A 17,062-nucleotide genomic window follows, 5' to 3' on the forward strand; every position below is an offset into this window, starting at 1 on the left:
TAAAAAGTACTTGCTACATGGACATGATGCATTCCACTAGGTCAATAAGCTACTATTTTAAAATTTGAGGCATTTCACTCCTCTCCTCCTCACACCACAATTTTATTTTATTGCATCGGCTGGAAAATTTTAAGATATGTTTACTAAACACACAAATCAATCAGTCAATTATAGTGTACAGTTTGTATTAACCTTTTGCTCCAGATAATAAAATCATTTTAAATGAATGATATGAAATGTACCATTGGGTCACTGTTCCTTGAGCACTGAATATATCCACAATATGCAAAAAAAAAACAGTCATATTGAATTGATCATGATACAATTACATATACCTAGCTCTACTTTTAGCCACATTTATTTTTACAAAAACAACAGATACTGGCAAGAATTACATGATATACTGAATAGGAAATGTATAGGGTTTGATATACATATAATTTACAACTTTCTACACAAATTGTCATCACTTTAAACTAATCAAATTATGTGGTACTATGGGTATAGTATTATGTGGTATTATGATATGATATGACTGATTCAGTTTCTTTTTTCAAATTTTCAGCAATTATTTGTTATGGTGAATTCCGTGTGACTTTTTGAGTGGAGGTGGAGGAGGTATGTGGTTGTCTGTGTGTTTTTGTGTGTGTGTGTGTGTGTGTGTCTCGCTCTCTCACTATTATAAGGGTTGTTCTGTGTCTGCAGACGGCAGGAAACAGCGTCAGTCACATCCTTCTTCTTCACGCACTGAATACCCAGATTCTGGAAACTGAGAAAGAGAGAGAGACAGAGAGAGAGACAGAGAGAAAGTGAGAGAGAGAGAGAGAGAGACAGAGAGAGAGACAGAGAGAAAGTGAGAGAGAGAGAGAGAGAGAGAGAGAGAGAGAGAGAGAGAGAGAGAGAGAGAGAGAAATGAGCAAGCAGATACCATATATAGACAGATTCATGACTGAGCAAACCGGAAGTGCATGAGGGTTCAGAACGACTGTACGTGACGTATTGAAACAGAGACATGGCAAAGGCGACAGAAACAAGAAAGCCACCGGATGCTACTTGTGGAAAAAAAGTTGGCGTGATCTTTTTGATTCAGCTCACAGAAATAAATGGGTCTGAGTTTATACAGAAGCTCCATACACTTTCTGAAACAGTTTTAATCTTTAATAAATAGCCAAAAATAATTTGTGATGATGTGACCATGTAACAACAGGTGACATCAATAATATTAATCAATAATATTAATCCAGTTTCCCTTTATTACATCTTCCTCAATCCTCAAATCAATATATAACTTAGAACTGAAATTAATGCACCAGAGTAAAATCTTTTATTATAGATTTTCATTAAATCTGCTGTTTATATCACTTAAATATTTAATTTCCCAACAGACAAATTAACAGAGCAGAATGTATTTACGTCAGCAGTGCTGTACTAATAAGGAATGTATTTCAGCACTGCTACTCTAGTCACATATTTAGCTAGCTATCGCAACAGTGCAATTTTAGTCACAAATGTCCCTCAGAAGATCTATACAGAAGTTACAGTTAAGTGAAATTGTCACACAAAAAGGCTCCTGCAGCCTGCGGAGCCTGCAGCGCGAGACAAAGCGCAAGTTGGGGGGCGGAGCTGGTGATGTCATGAGCCCTGCATTGTTCATATCGTGCAGCCCTAGTGCCATCATTTTTGGTCTGTACATGTTACCTACACTGTATGGCCAAACATATTGGGACACCTGCTCATTAATTGTTTATTCTGAAATTAAGAGCATTAGGTATATGTTACATACTTAATTACTTAGTATAGATGAGTATATGTTGAAGTAACTCCCTCTACTGTCCAGATAATCTAGATTTTGGAGCACTGCTGTGAAAATTTGATTGTATTCAGTGCCACACTAGGTCAGCCTGGATAACTCAGTTAAAAAGAGCCTCATTCCTGCACAGTCTGCATTTTAAAGTCGTACAGGGAAGTGTGTCAGACAAACACCTTTCTAACAGAAACTCACACACCTGCATGCCCACACACTCCCACACACACACAAAGCATGCAGAAACGTACCTGTGAACTCGTCTCTCCGGAAGGTCAGCCTCGTAGTATCCATGTTTACAATCTTTACCCACCAGCTCGTGGGGGTGGGGCTTGTAGGGTTGGGTTTTGGTAACCAGAGAGATCCTCACTCGTAAAGGGCCGCTGTAGTTATTCACCTGTCGAATAAACGCAGGGAAGCATGACTGCCATCTGATCTGTCACTGGTGACTGCGTGTATAAAGTTCCTAGAACTCTGCTATGATTTATGTTAGCTTAGAGGCTGTAAGGTTCCGCATAGGTTGGCAGATTTCCAACTACGGAAAGCAGTTTCCTCGATACTTCATATTTTAAGACATGACTGGCATTACTGAGGATGACAAATGAGTTTTACCCATCATGAATAAATGGTTAGAAAATGGTCCATCACAATGAATGATACTGACGCAATTTGACATGCTGCACTTATTGTTTTGCTGTATTTGGTTAGATTTTAAACGGTCAAATGCATTTTTGTGTTGGCCATGGAGCATACTGTGTTGGGTTAAGTGAGCTGCAAATGGTTGAGAAGAGTGGAGTGATTCCAAACATAGACCAATAATAAACTGTGCCAAAAAAAACAATACAATCTAACTCCAATTACCAATTCTGCCAAAAATGAGTGGTCAAATATATAACCAGAACTCTACCAGACACTTGTTTGTAATGGTTAACCTTGCTAATGGATATATAACCAAATTTTAGGTGTACTGAATGTATAATTTTAACCCTGCCAACACTTAGTGTGTAATATTTAATGAAATTCATGCTTATAATAAGTGTATATATATTAAAAACAAATTCGGACCACAAATGTATACTACTATTGGGAACACATTATTATGACTCATTATTAATTATTATTTCTATACATAGCTAAATCACAGAATTAAGCACTTCTGTTCATTACACGCTCTGGAGAAATTCAACACATAGTGAAGTTCCCTCACTAGTGTCATTTAGTAGAGTGAGTATCCTCTTCAGCTATCATTAAGGCACATATGTCATCCTTCTCAGTTGTGAAATTGAGTTAGTTTCACTTTCACTGACATGGTTTACTTCATGAGTTAGCGTTTAGCATTTGCATGTTTGTGGAGCTGCTTTAGCATTCTCATTGGAGCTGTATGAAAGGTTTTTCAGTGCTTTGTGTGATCTGGGATTGTATTATTGAACACCACTTTGTATTCCACAGAATTTAGTACATAAAGATACAATTGTTCAGCCAAAACTAAAACTGAAAAAAAAAAAAAACATTTGGTCAAAAAACAAATACCGATTGGACATGTTTTTTTTCACAGGATTCAATTTATTTTGCCGCCATTACTTTGTCATCATTGCATAAAATAAATATCCTAAATGCATTTTAATTTTGAACATGCAACAATTTCAATATCTCAACATACAAACCAACAAAGCACAACAAAGTCTCTCTCCTAAACAGCAAAGGGCTTTTAACTTGAAATGAGGAAGGCAGAGACAGCAGTTGGCTTCCTCTGGGCTAGAGTGGTATATTACTGATTGTTAACAGCTGGGTTACAAGAGCAATGCTAACAGACACAGCTGCCAGCCTCAGCTAAGATGGAGATGTTTAGCTGCTATGCTAACTAATTATTTTCTGAGCTGGATTTCTTGCAAAACTGATCACAAACCAAAGTCCCTGTGTGAGCTCAGTCATCTGGCTCTATGGAGCCTCTTTTGTTTTGCTTTTTATTTTCACTCTGACATATTTTTGGCTCTGAACACATTTGGGCCAGTACAGTACAGTGTGTGCCACCATATGTAGCACAGATAACTACTAAACCCTGCAATACCCAGGTCTACTGCACAACTCAGTATGTACTGTCCAAACCCTGCATCTTCACTTGATGTTATAATGTGGTTACTGATGCTATCATGTGAGTTATTTGGCTCGTAGGTTTGCTGAGCTGCAAGATGTTCAGTGCTGATTTCTGGCTAAATTAAATGAATTCCTGTGAAATGCATCAAAACCTTACCTTAGAAACTGTTACACAAGAATAATTAAGAAAAGTTAAATTTTGTTATGCAGCTTTTCTCCAAAGTTTGGAGATATTTACAGTAACTGCTCAACTATATGAAGCACAACTGGTTTGTTTGTGACATTCAGGTGAAATAGGGAAGACAAAACTGTAGAAACATCAGATCTCGGAGCCGTATTGACACATCCAGACCATTGTGTACATACAACACTCCGCAGCCACTTCTATCAGAGGATTATGCTCTTCAGCAGTGGCCTTAGAATAGGGATTTACTAGAATGCATAAAAGAATCACTGAACATCACTGAACAATGCAACTGTCACAAATAATAAATAGCAGCTTACTGGAGCAGGTTTGTTTTACAGTTTAGCTGAGTCATGTATGGTGGTGTACTTTTCTGCTGAAAGGCATTGGTTACACAAATGTTCATGTTCATGAAGGAGTCATAAGGAGGAACCTCATCACAAAAGTGCAGTGGGCTGAAGAAATCTAAATAGAACTCTGGCCACAAAAAAGGAACTGCATCCCCAGAAAAGAATGCCTTTCCAACTGTGAAATGTGGGGGTGGAAGTATTGTGCTTTGGGGATGTATTAAAACCAGTTACATTGATACAATAATGCATAGGTGAATTTCACAAAATGTGAGCAAATCCTGAATCCCGAAAAGAGTAAAATCTACATGCTTTTATTATGATGGTGGCCAGCACAGACGTTGGATGGCTGATGTATCAGAGCTGGGAATCCAGTGCTTTCCTCTAAGTGCATTGGCTGCCTAGTAATGCTGCTGTATTGACACTAGTTGTTAAAGAGGTGGAGTCTGTATTCACATGTATAATAGAGAAGGCAATTGTTGTCTTTACCCTCCTAGTGTTTGGGAGCAGCGTAAGTGATACGGGGAGTCGTAGTGACTGGGTGGGTTACTTGGCTAAGATAAAATGGGGAGAAAATATAGCAATATAATTGTAATACAATACTGTGCAGTCGAAAAAACAGAGAGGGATGTAAAAATACACTCCACCCCAATATTGGCTCCTGTGCTATAAATTAGATGAAAAAGACTGGAGCTAAGAGCAGGGAGGATTCTGGAGCATGAATTGACCACGCTGGAGTCAGTTGTTGGTTGGTGGGTGAAACAAACTCCACTATGCTATATATTTGATGTTAAGGCATCATAAGTCTTCATTGTGACGCTCCTAGAAATAAATAATACCTTTAATACAGAAGTAAGATAATATAGATATACAACTCTGGATTAATTAAAACACCACTTCAGTTTCTGAATCAGTTTATCTGATTTTGCTATTTATGGGTATATGCTTGAGTAAAATGAACATTGTTTTGGATTTGGATAATTTTATGCCACGCCTGATGCTAAAATTCAAGCAGTTCAGCTTGGTTTGATGGCTTGTGATCATCCATCTTCCTTTTGATTATATATTTCAGAGGTTTTCAATTTAGTAAAAACACAGAAACTTGTTATTTTTAAGTGGTCTCTTGTTTTTTTCCAGAGCTGTGTATATAAAAAGTGTCAAAATAAATTTAAGTTTTTGCTATACAGTATTTTAGTGATTCTCAAAACAGTGTATCTATTTTTAATTAGGATTTAAATCTAAGTAAATATTTGTGTCAGACAGTGGCCCATTTAGTGTAGTGTTTAAACCCGTAGCAGTGTTCAACTCTTGTTTTTTGACTGTATAAAAAAAAAATCCAATTTTCTTTATACATATGATGGCTCACATTTCATACTATTTTTTCTAAAATGTAATTATTATTTTTTTATTATATATTGCTGCGTTCGCAGTATTGAAATATATCTAAATATATTAAACTGTAATCCCTATATCATAATTTTACACTTTATGACATCATAATAATGACATCATAATGTTTCCCTGCACTGTTACACCCCTAAATGTAAATAAATACATTTAATGAATCAACAGGCTGTTTGTGGACTGCATCCTCTTAAAAAGTTGGTTAAAAAAAACTGTGCAAGGGCTGAACTGCACAAAGCATTTACAGTCATTCTCATCTAAAAAAAGCAGCATGGGAAAGACGCCAGATTATTTCCATATTTCTTTTAACCGTTACACCACAGCTTGATTAAAAGAGAATTTAGAGCACAAGAATCACTTCCCCAGAGAGACATGTCCCAGGCTATAGATGGAAAAAAAGCGCAAAAAAAATCTGCATGAATGAGGTGTTGTACTTTCACAAACATCCAAAAATGTAAGCCTATTAATGCAGTGGAAAATTACTCATTCAGAAAATACTCTGTTAAAACACACACAAGCATTGGCTGTGTACGCAAACTTCTAACACAAGACAGATTTCTCCAGATTGGTGAAGATATAGTCCATCCCTCTCACTACTAACAGAAATAGTCAAGTACTGAAGAGGCTTTCTCATCTGTCCAAGTGGGAAGTCTGGCTTATGGGGGGATGGCTATTTGGAACATGGAAATTCCAACATTTCAAGATCAAATGGAATGCAGTATAAATCGTCACACATTCACCTCAAACCGTGTGACGTGTTTTAGTAATCTCTAACAGACTTGTTATTGCGGTTTCTGACACCATATGACACACTTTTAGCTACATAGACTAATGTACAGAAATTCTGATTTTCCAATATACAACCTACTCTTTCCATGTTTACAGCTAACTGCTAATTGGTGCATTACTTGTATATTACTTGTTAGCTACGTAAGCCTTATAGTCTTAATGATCCTGCATGGCATACTGTTCTCTATTAACAAAATACGCAGACTAAATTCAGGCTTTTAGATTTACAACATACATTTGGCTTTGCACTGTGCTAGTGTTCCCGGCATGCAATAAAGAAGAAAAGAAATTTGGTGTCCTGAGAATTCTCCTGAGAAATAACACACAAAAGTGCCGTGACCTAGTTGGATTCAGTCTCAGCTCAACAATGAACGTGTTACTGGAAGGGTGTGTCTGAGTTTGGGTGCATTCATGTGTCTTATGGGAATGTTGAATGTGAGTCTTACACATTGGGCTGTGTGGATATATGTGGTTGTTTTTTTTTTTTTGTTTTTGTTTTTTACATACTTTTTAACAGTTTTAGGTTATTTTAAGGTTGTGGTTTATTTTTATTTTATTTATTTTATTTTATTGTTAATTTCAATTATATTGTTTTAACACCTTACTTTACTTGTGTTTTTTACATTGACTTAAATGTTAGACAATTAATTTTAACTTCTTAATCTTGCTTCCTATAGGAATAAAAGGGTGTGGAAGTTTTGGCAAACGACAATACAAATACACGAATAACACCCAACCAACGAATGAAACTGACAACACAATACTTAAACAGACACCGGTGAATTTCATTCAAATTTTTATACAATCCATCGAAGTAAATTAAAATAATTAATGGTGATTCTGCTCTGGAAAAAAATGAGACCGCTTTTTGATTTTACCAAATTAAAAAACATATGGAATATAAATCAAGAGGAAGATAGATGATCACAAGCCATTAAACCAAGCTGAACTGCTTGCATTTTTGCACCAGGAGTCTAAAAGCAGTGTGTAAGACTGGTGCAGGAGAATATGCCAAGATGCATGAAAGCTGTGATTAAAACAGGGTTATTCCACCAAATATTGATTTCTGAACTCTTTATGAAAACTTTATGAATACAAACTTTTTTTTTTGCATTATTTGAGGTCTGAAAGCTCTGCATATTTTTTGTTATTTCAGCCATTTCTCATTGTCTGCAAATAAATGCAGAAATGTTGTCTGTAGTTTATAGAATAAAACATATACCTATAAATAGCAAAATCAGAGAAACTGATTCAGAAACTGAAGCGGTCTCTTAATTCTTTTACAGAGCTGTATTTTATCTACTTCCAACAATAGAACCATTTTTTAAGAGAAAGAATGTGTGAATATATGCCATTAATTAATTATGAATGCCATGTAATCTTAGTAACAGGAACTGCTGTAGGCTTTAAACTCTGGATAAACATGTTACTGTCTTTGTTCATTGGTTGATTACGTAAATGTGTTCCTGTGAATCTAGTTGTCTCTTACTACAGGAAAAAATGTGATAATGTATGTTAACTGAGCATTTCCTCTTGTCTCCTGATAAGGTTGTTTTAGCACCAGCTTTAACAAGTGACATAATAACTTTAACAGCAGTACCTTAATGGCAGGATGTGTTTTGGTGGAGTCATTGCTTTTCTCTCCTGGAATACTGCCCGCTGACCTTCCCTCACATTTATAACGGAAACGCATCCCCCTGGCCTTGGGCTGCTCGATTATCTCTATGAAGGGGTTGCCTGGGGAAGGCGAGAAATTTGACACATTAAATATGAATGCAAAAGAACATATGAAGTGCTGATATGAACTCTGAGAAAATACACTCAAGTATAATAAGGAAATAATAAAGAAAGTGAATACTATAAACCATAACTATTAAGTTATGACAAAATTTGTTCACACTGTATGTCCACAAGCATGCCATTTCCACATTAAACAAGTCCTACAACTCTAGAAAATGGTACAGGTTCTTAAAAACACACCCACAAATTAAATCTCTTACCTTGCGGCACTGGGGGCTGAGGCCAGCCAAATATTCCTAGAAAGTTTGAAAGAAAAGAAAAAGAGAGAAGTAAATGGTGTGAGATAACAGTATGTGAATAAGTGCTGCAACACCACAAAGGCTCCAGCTTTTCATATAGTGGCTAAACAGTGTGCAGGTTAACAAAGTCTTTTAGCATTGGAATGCTTGATCCCCTGAATGACTTCCCAGAATCTTTACAATCTTTTTTTCACTTTTTTTTTTACTTGTGCAAATAGAAATAGGGTTTTTTTATGCAGGAGAATTTAATTCAATAGAAATGAAATTTGGCACCCTTATTATGTAATAATGATACAAATACTTTTATAACGCCCAATCAAACACACTGTGTACCAAAGCAACCACAAGACAACACTTGAGCTACCACATAAAGCACCACAACAACCACCTGGGATACCACAACAACTGTCTAGCAACCACCCAGCAACCACAGTGCAACATCACAGTAACTGCCTGAAAGATTATAGCAATTCCCTTGGTACAGTGAAGCATCCATCTTGTGTGTGCTTACACCTGGGATGCAATATAAATTAAATAGAGACTGTTTAGCAACACATTAACAACCACCTGAGACACCACAGCAACCAGAATAAAACTGCTTAGCAACACATTAACAACCACACAGGATGACATAGCACAGCATACCCACAGCAGTCACTATATAATCCATAACAACCACCTAGCAACACTGTAATAACAAATAATCTCACAACAATGCTGTTCAATGACACAGCAAAATTCAAATCAGTGTAACTCTGATGTTACAACATTTAAGTCCTTGTTCATTGCAGCACACACTTTATACCTTCCTGCAAAAAAAATAAATCCCATTGGTAGTTTAAGCAGGTCATACTGATAGCAGGAATTATCAACATAATAAAAAACATGACATATAATCATGTTGTAAGTAGCTGTTAGCAGCAGATAAATACACTGTGGTCACGAAGGGAAGCACATGATTAGCAATACTCAAATAGACTCTGGCATTTAGGCAAAGATTTGTATTTGCTATTAACAGGCCTAAAATGTGCCAAAAAATGTTCCACACACCATTGACCATGACACAGGACAGGTTTGGTCCTTGGATTTGTGCTGTTTGTGCTAAAGTCTGACCCCAGCAACTGACCAACTCAGCAAATAACCAACCATTTCACAGTCATTTCCAGTATTGGCTCACCATCCAGTGTTGGTGAGCCTTTAGCCCACTGTAGCCTCAGATTTCTAATGTTGGCTGACCGAGGGATGTTCTGCAGTTGTACCCTATTTACCTCAAGTTTAGACAATGTTGCATACCATGTCTAAAGGGGAGGGTACATGGGGTGACAGACCTTAGATAATTCTGGCTGAGGTGCTACACTGGGACCTCCTCTTTGTCTCAGAAAGCAGATGCTGAACTACATGAAGCATAGAGGAGACAGGCTACAAACCAAAGGGAAGACAGTGTATATTTGGGAGGCACTCCCCCATTCATGAGTCAAAGTTTAGTTCTCCAGGTTTAGATTTAGCTTTGGCTCACAGAGTTTAGATTTAGCTTTAGCGTGCCATGTTTAGCCAGGCTGCTCACTTTCAAAGAGTAAGCAAAGCCATGCCAGCATTGTAATTGGCCAGTGATATGCTGACGTCAATCTGAGGGGAGAGATCGCTTGCAGATGTAAGTGTCCTATGAGGCTAGGCCTAATTAAGTAGCTTGTAAACAAAACAAAACCCACAGAAATCACAGATCACTGCTGCAATAATTACACCAGCCTAACTTAGTATGTACAGGATGTACAGTCAGTACAGATAGTGCAATCATTACATTATTTGGCAATAAGGATGTGGAGAGTTTGATTGGAAAAACAGGTGGTAAAAAGCTTCAGGAGCTAATTTAATCTCGATAAGAGGGTGCACATCCATTTCCCAAACTGGCACAGGAACAGGAAACCCTCCTTACAAGTCAAACAGTGCAGTACAGCACAATAGAGTGTACCTGAAACACATTAACAGTAATTTATAGGGTAGTACTTGGGTAAAAATGTGCTATGAAGGTTTTTTTGACTGATGCAATGGATGCAATGGAAGAACAACTTTTGGTTCAATAAAGAAATATGTTTGTAACAGAAATGTGTTTAATGTAAATAACCTTTAAACTTTTAAAAAGCGTCGCATCAAAAGAAGGTTCTTCACACTCACAGATATAACAGAATTGGTGCTTTCAATGGCAAGACTTGTAAAACCTTTTAAAGCACCTTTATTTTTAAGAGTATACTCTATAATTAAGGATGTAATGATGTAATGATGACTTCTAGTTATCTTCCAAAGTTCTCTAATTCACTGCTTTTCATGAAAGCTACTGCCAAGGTTGTGTGAATCCCTTACTTTACAAACATCTCTGTGCAACGCTAAATCAGGAAAGGTTAGGCAGACAGTGCCATAAAGCCAAAATATGCATTCATGCATTTAACACCTGCAACACGTGCCCGTGTGGTTCTATCAGCTATTGTTAAATGACTGCTCTTTGATACTTGGGCACATAAAATGTCATTGACTCCTTAAACAACAGTATTTTTCATCAATATAAATTGATGAAAATAAAATGATAATAAAATCTGGGACAAAATCAGTGTGGTTTGCAACCCCGACTTGACAAACAATACAATGCAGCCATACAAATTTAATCTTCTAATTCTGATTCAGTTCAATTTATTTTCCAAATAACTCACTACTCTTAGCATGGTCTCAGACCGAGTGAATTTCGAACTTTTTTTAATTGTGCTGCCCTGACATGTTAGTATTTCAGTTTTGTGCGGTTTAAAACGGAAACTTGTACAGAATGTAGAACAATCTTAATGAGTGGTACTGAAACCTGATACCTGCACTGACTGTAAATCCTGTGTATAATTGTTTGAGCTGGTACAGTGATGCATATGGTTTTATATGAGGCAGTTCAGGATCATGTATTGTTCATAGCTCAGACTTTATCAGACCACATGAATAAAGACTGTTGCTTTCAAGGCATGCTTTCAAGATATTACAAATACATACATAAACATACTAGGCCTCCAGCCTATTACATCACACCAGTGTGTAGAGCTCTCTCTGCACAAGATTGCAAAAATTCTTACAATAACGACTCAAAATAATAAGATCTCCTAATAATGAATAAGTGTCTCACAATAATAAGTTAGTTAGGATCTCAAAATAATGACTCTGTGTATAAAATGACGGCTTAGTATTCCAAAATAATAAGATAGCATATCAAAATACAACTTGTCATCTCAAAATAACGAGATAGCATCTCAAAATAATGAGACGCGTCTTACAATAATGAGAAAGCATCTTACAACAGAGATGTCAAAATCTTGACTTAGCATCTCCAAACAACGGCTTAGTATGTAAAAACAACTTAGTATCTCAAAATGTTGACTTAATATCTCGAAATAACGACTTAGTATTTTAAAAAATGAGATGGCATTTTACAATAATGATTTTTATGTCAAAATATGGACTCTGTAGCTCAAAATAACAACTTTGTTGATCAAAACAATGACTCAGTGTCTCAAAATAACGACTTAGCATCTAAAAATACCGAGATAGTATATCAAAATAACAACTTTATACTCCAAAATAACGACTTCCTACCTAAAAATAAAGACTTAATATGTCAAAATAAAGACGTGGCCTATCAAAATAACGGTTTATTATCTTAAAATAATAACTTCAAATCTTAAAATAATTATTATTTTAAGTTTAAAGGACGTTTTTAATGAACTGCAGTAACTTAGATGCAGTAAACACTGCTGTTTAACTGAAATTATTTTATTTCTTTTTTTGTATCACCCGTCAGTCAGGAACATGGTGGGCGTTAACGTCTCTCCGTAGCCAATAACGTTAATGAGAGGTTGTTTAATGGTTTAGGAAACGTTAGCAGTAACTCTGAGTGAAGCAGGCCCTCCTCCTCCCACAACTTTCCACTTTACACAGTGAGGGTTAGGCCCGGCTCTCGGTGTCAGCGCTGCGGGACTGCGGGAGATATACAAACTCCGGGGAAACTAAGGTTATCTAACTTAGCCTAACGTTAGCTTAGCCTAGCTTAGCATTTCCCCCGCGGTCCTCCTCCGTTCACTAGTAGTGATCTCAGCTCTACAGGCCGGAGCTGCACCGGCCCTAAACTCGCTCTCTCTGCGCTGATGTGGGGGTTTGGGTTTCCCCCGCGGACACAACACGCAACAACACAAACAAGGGCGAACTTTATACACACTCTTACAAACACACACACGCCTAACCTACCGTCCATCCCCGCTCCCCGCACCGATACACTCCCGCAGGGCGAGCACACCGAGTACGGCCGCTCCGGATCCTGCCTTTCTCGGGGAAAAGTAATGTCCGTGCGCGGAGTTTTCGCTTCCTTCAGCTCCACCGCCCCACACACACACACACTACACTAAAAAACACACACTACACACACACACACACACACACTAAAACTCACAGTCACTTTCTCGCGTGAGCAGCTGCGGAAATACCCGAATGACGTGGACCCGCTTAAAGGAGCAGAGCGGGTTAGTTCATACTAGTTTATCTGAGTGAGTGGCTTCTGTGAATACAAACTCTGTTCTTCATCCACACAACATCAACACAACGTTGTCTAACTTACTCACTTACAACATCTGTACAACTATCACATCAACATCTACTGTTTTTTACTTTAACTCTCACTTTTCTCACATTGTCACAACAAACATCCACTGTCTCACAACATTTATAAAACGTTGTTGACTTTCTTACAACGTTGTCATAACATTGTGGACTTTCCTACACATTGTCACAATGCTGTTGACCATCTGACAGCATTGTCACAACATTGTGAACATTATTACAACATTGTCACAATGTTGTCGACTTTCTTGCAACATTGACAATGTTTACTTTCTTTAAACAATGTCACAATGTTGTTGACTTTCTTCCAACAGTCACAACGTTGTTGACGTTTATACTGTTTTGTCACAACATTGTGGACTTTCTTCCGAAACTGTCCTAACATTGTAGACTTTCCTACAACATTGTCACAATGTTGTCGACTTTCTCACAACATTGCCATAACGTTGTTGCCTTTCATATGTACAACTTTATCTGCCATTTTATCTACTTCTTAATACATTATTACTACAAAAATGTTCTGCCTTAAAACAATGTCATAACATTGTCAACTTTCTTACAACTTTGTCATAATGTTGTTGATGTTCTTACAACTGTGTCACAAACTTTATATACTGTCTTACAGCTTTGCAGTACCATTGACAGTGTTGTATGCTGTTTTGAAAGATTATTAATACATTGTTTGTTTTTTCACATTGTTTCACAACAGTAATTGCTGTCTTACAATATTGCTACAATGTTGTTGATGTTCTTACAACATTGTCACAAGTTTATATACTGTCATACAGCTTTGGCGTAACATTGACACACTGTTTTCCAACATTATTTAAGAATTGTCTGTTTTTTTACATTGTTTTTAAAGTGTTATGTGGTCATATAATAGTGGCATGTTCATATTTTACTAATGTTAAGCACAGTTAGCATTATTTTAAGATGTATTTTAAAATAATGAACAAATAGATAAAATAAAAAAATGAATCTCTTTCTTTTCTTACATTTACACTAAAAATCTCTCTCAATCTTTCTTTTCTCACGCTTACTTTCAATCTCTATGCTTTTCTCACTGTTATACTGAATCTCCATTCAGTCTAACAGGCAGATATTACAGCTGAAGCCTTAGTGTAGCACGAAACGCTTTTTAACGTGGATCTAATTTTCCCAAAACATCAGATGTCGACGAGGATGGGATTCGAACCCACGCGTGCAGAGCACAATGGATTAGCAGTCCATCGCCTTAACCACTCCACCTGAAAAGGGGCAAAAGGGCCAGCTTGAAGGGGGAAAGAAAAAAAATGAGGAAAGAGGAAAGGGGGAAAGAGGGAAGAAGAGAAAGGAAAAAAGGGAAAATGATTGACATTAGGATAACGCTAATAATTGCTGTTTTTGAGTGATTTATTGTTTTGACCAACAAGATGTTCCAAAAAGTGGTCAAGGCGGCCCTCTCCTCTCCCCTGACACATATTTACACCTCTTTCTGCCTGTGCAGGGCCTCAGTAAAGGACAGCTCCCACTCTGCATCTTACCTTTTTTACCTGCTGCCCTCATGACCTTTTACTGGCTTTTTCCTCATTACTGGCTTTTTTCTATCCCACCACCATGTCTTTTAATGTACTAGCCCAACAGTATTTTTCCTCAATCAGCCAATTATGGATATAGGATACCTATACCTGCCTAATTTATACACTATTTATTGTGTATTAGTGTGTTGTTTGCTGTGTATTTGTATGCACACTCTTGCCAGGATTTGCACCTGAAATCTCCCAACCAATGGATTGACATGTTACCATTACACCATGAGAGTTGTGTTTTTGTTGTTTGTTTGTTTTTTTCCCAAGTTTTAATGCAAATAGTTGCAACAACATTTTTTTTCTTTGCAACAGCAAATTTTTCTTTTTTTTTTTTTTTCGTTGCAAATTTTCTAATGAGGATGCTGAGGGTGGTGAGTGGGTGGAGGACCAAACATGGGAGTGTGCCAGGGGAGCCTGACAGGTGAACCAGCCTTCAGTGTGAGCTGGAGCTGGGGAAACTATCATACAGTATTTTACTATATTTTTCTCATTTTTTCTGGAATCATCGCCATGGCAACCGAACGCTGTTATTTGAAGCTCTCCGGCTGAAGTCTACACACCACAACCTAGGCAGCCTCAACATACCTTAGTGATCATATTCAAAAGCACAGTTTGAGTGTGTACAGAATGGCTATAAATAATTATGGGTATTAATATGAATACGTAGTAATACATGCTCAATTTAGACAAATGACGATATTACCAGCAACAAAAGAAACGTAACGTCAAACTTCACGAAACACATTCAATGTAGCCTATGCCAAAGCAGAAGTGTTTACAAACACACCACATAATTTTTCATAACTTTCACTTAGTGATTTAATTAATTTTAGTAAGTTTTACTTGTAAGAATGACTTGTAATGACAAGAGAAATTTGCCACAGATAAATAGACTGATAAACGGTATCACCTTGCAGGCAAAACACTCAATCTTGATTGGTTCCTTTGCCCCTGGGAGCGGCCACTGTTTCGAAGCATGTGATTGGTTCTTTTGCCCCTGCTGTTGTTAGGAGTTGTTAGGATTCTGGTAGAATTTGTTAGGACTTAATTAGAAGCTGTTAGGAGTTGTTAGGACTTTTGTTAGGAGTTGTTAGGACTTTGTTAGGAGTTGTTAGGACTTTGTTAGGAGTTGTTAGGACTTTGCTGGGTCTCGTTAGGACTTTGTTAGGTCTCGTTAGGACTTTGTTAGGTCTTTGTTAGGACTTTGTTAGGTCTTTGTTAGGACTTGTTAAAGCTGTCCGTTTACTGGAAGGTCTGCTAAGAAAAGGGGCAAAAGGGCCAGCTTGAAGGGGGAAAGAAAAAAAATGAGGAAAGAGGAAAGGGGGAAAGAGGGAAGAAGAGAAAGGAAAAAAGGGAAAATGATTGACATTAGGATAACGCTAATAATTGCTGTTTTTGAGTGATTTATTGTTTTGACCAACAAGATGTTCCAAAAAGTGGTCAAGGCGGCCCTCTCCTCTCCCCTGACACATATTTACACCTCTTTCTGCCTGTGCAGGGCCTCAGTAAAGGACAGCTCCCACTCTGCATCTTACCTTTTTTACCTGCTGCCCTCATGACCTTTTACTGGCTTTTTCCTCATTACTGGCTTTTTTCTATCCCACCACCATGTCTTTTAATGTACTAGCCCAACAGTATTTTTCCTCAATCAGCCAATTATGGATATAGGATACCTATACCTGCCTAATTTATACACTATTTATTGTGTATTAGTGTGTTGTTTGCTGTGTATTTGTATGCACACTCTTGCCAGGATTTGCACCTGAAATCTCCCAACCAATGGATTGACATGTTACCATTACACCATGAGAGTTGTGTTTTTGTTGTTTGTTTGTTTTTTTCCCAAGTTTTAATGCAAATAGTTGCAACAACATTTTTTTTCTTTGCAACAGCAAATTTTTCTTTTTTTTTTTTTTTCGTTGCAAATTTTCTAATGAGGATGCTGAGGGTGGTGAGTGGGTGGAGGACCAAACATGGGAGTGTGCCAGGGGAGCCTGACAGGTGAACCAGCCTTCAGTGTGAGCTGGAGCTGGGGAAACTATCATACAGTATTTTACTATATTTTTCTCATTTTTTCTGGAATCATCGCCATGGCAACCGAACGCTGTTATTTGAAGCTCTCCGGCTGAAGTCTACACACCACAACCTAGGCAGCCTCAACATACCTTAGTGATCATATTCAAAAGCACAGTTTG

The 17,062-nt window shown here is 37.4% G+C and overlaps 1 protein-coding gene across 2 annotated transcripts in view; it reads right to left on the minus strand.

Annotated features, from left to right (window-relative positions):
• The window catches only part of rela (v-rel avian reticuloendotheliosis viral oncogene homolog A), a 136,053-nt gene that overhangs the window by 12,109 nt on the left and 106,882 nt on the right, over positions 1-17,062 (minus strand). Inside the window, exons 1-5 of one of the 2 annotated variants that reach the window (XM_007230172.4) lie at positions 12,931-13,109; positions 8,623-8,658; positions 8,223-8,359; positions 2,056-2,201; positions 678-769 (exon numbers count right to left, since the gene is read on the minus strand). In XM_007230172.4, the coding sequence (XP_007230234.3) occupies positions 678-769; positions 2,056-2,201; positions 8,223-8,359; positions 8,623-8,658; positions 12,931-12,937 (418 nt within the window). In that variant the 5' untranslated portion in view covers positions 12,938-13,109. Of the gene's footprint in view, positions 1-677; positions 770-2,055; positions 2,202-8,222; positions 8,360-8,622; positions 8,659-12,930; positions 13,110-17,062 lie in introns of those variants that run through there. The other variant, XM_049472574.1, reaches the window with a different exon arrangement.

This window comes from Astyanax mexicanus, chromosome 25 (genome assembly GCF_023375975.1).
Source record: "Astyanax mexicanus isolate ESR-SI-001 chromosome 25, AstMex3_surface, whole genome shotgun sequence".
NCBI lineage: Eukaryota > Metazoa > Chordata > Actinopteri > Characiformes > Acestrorhamphidae > Astyanax > Astyanax mexicanus.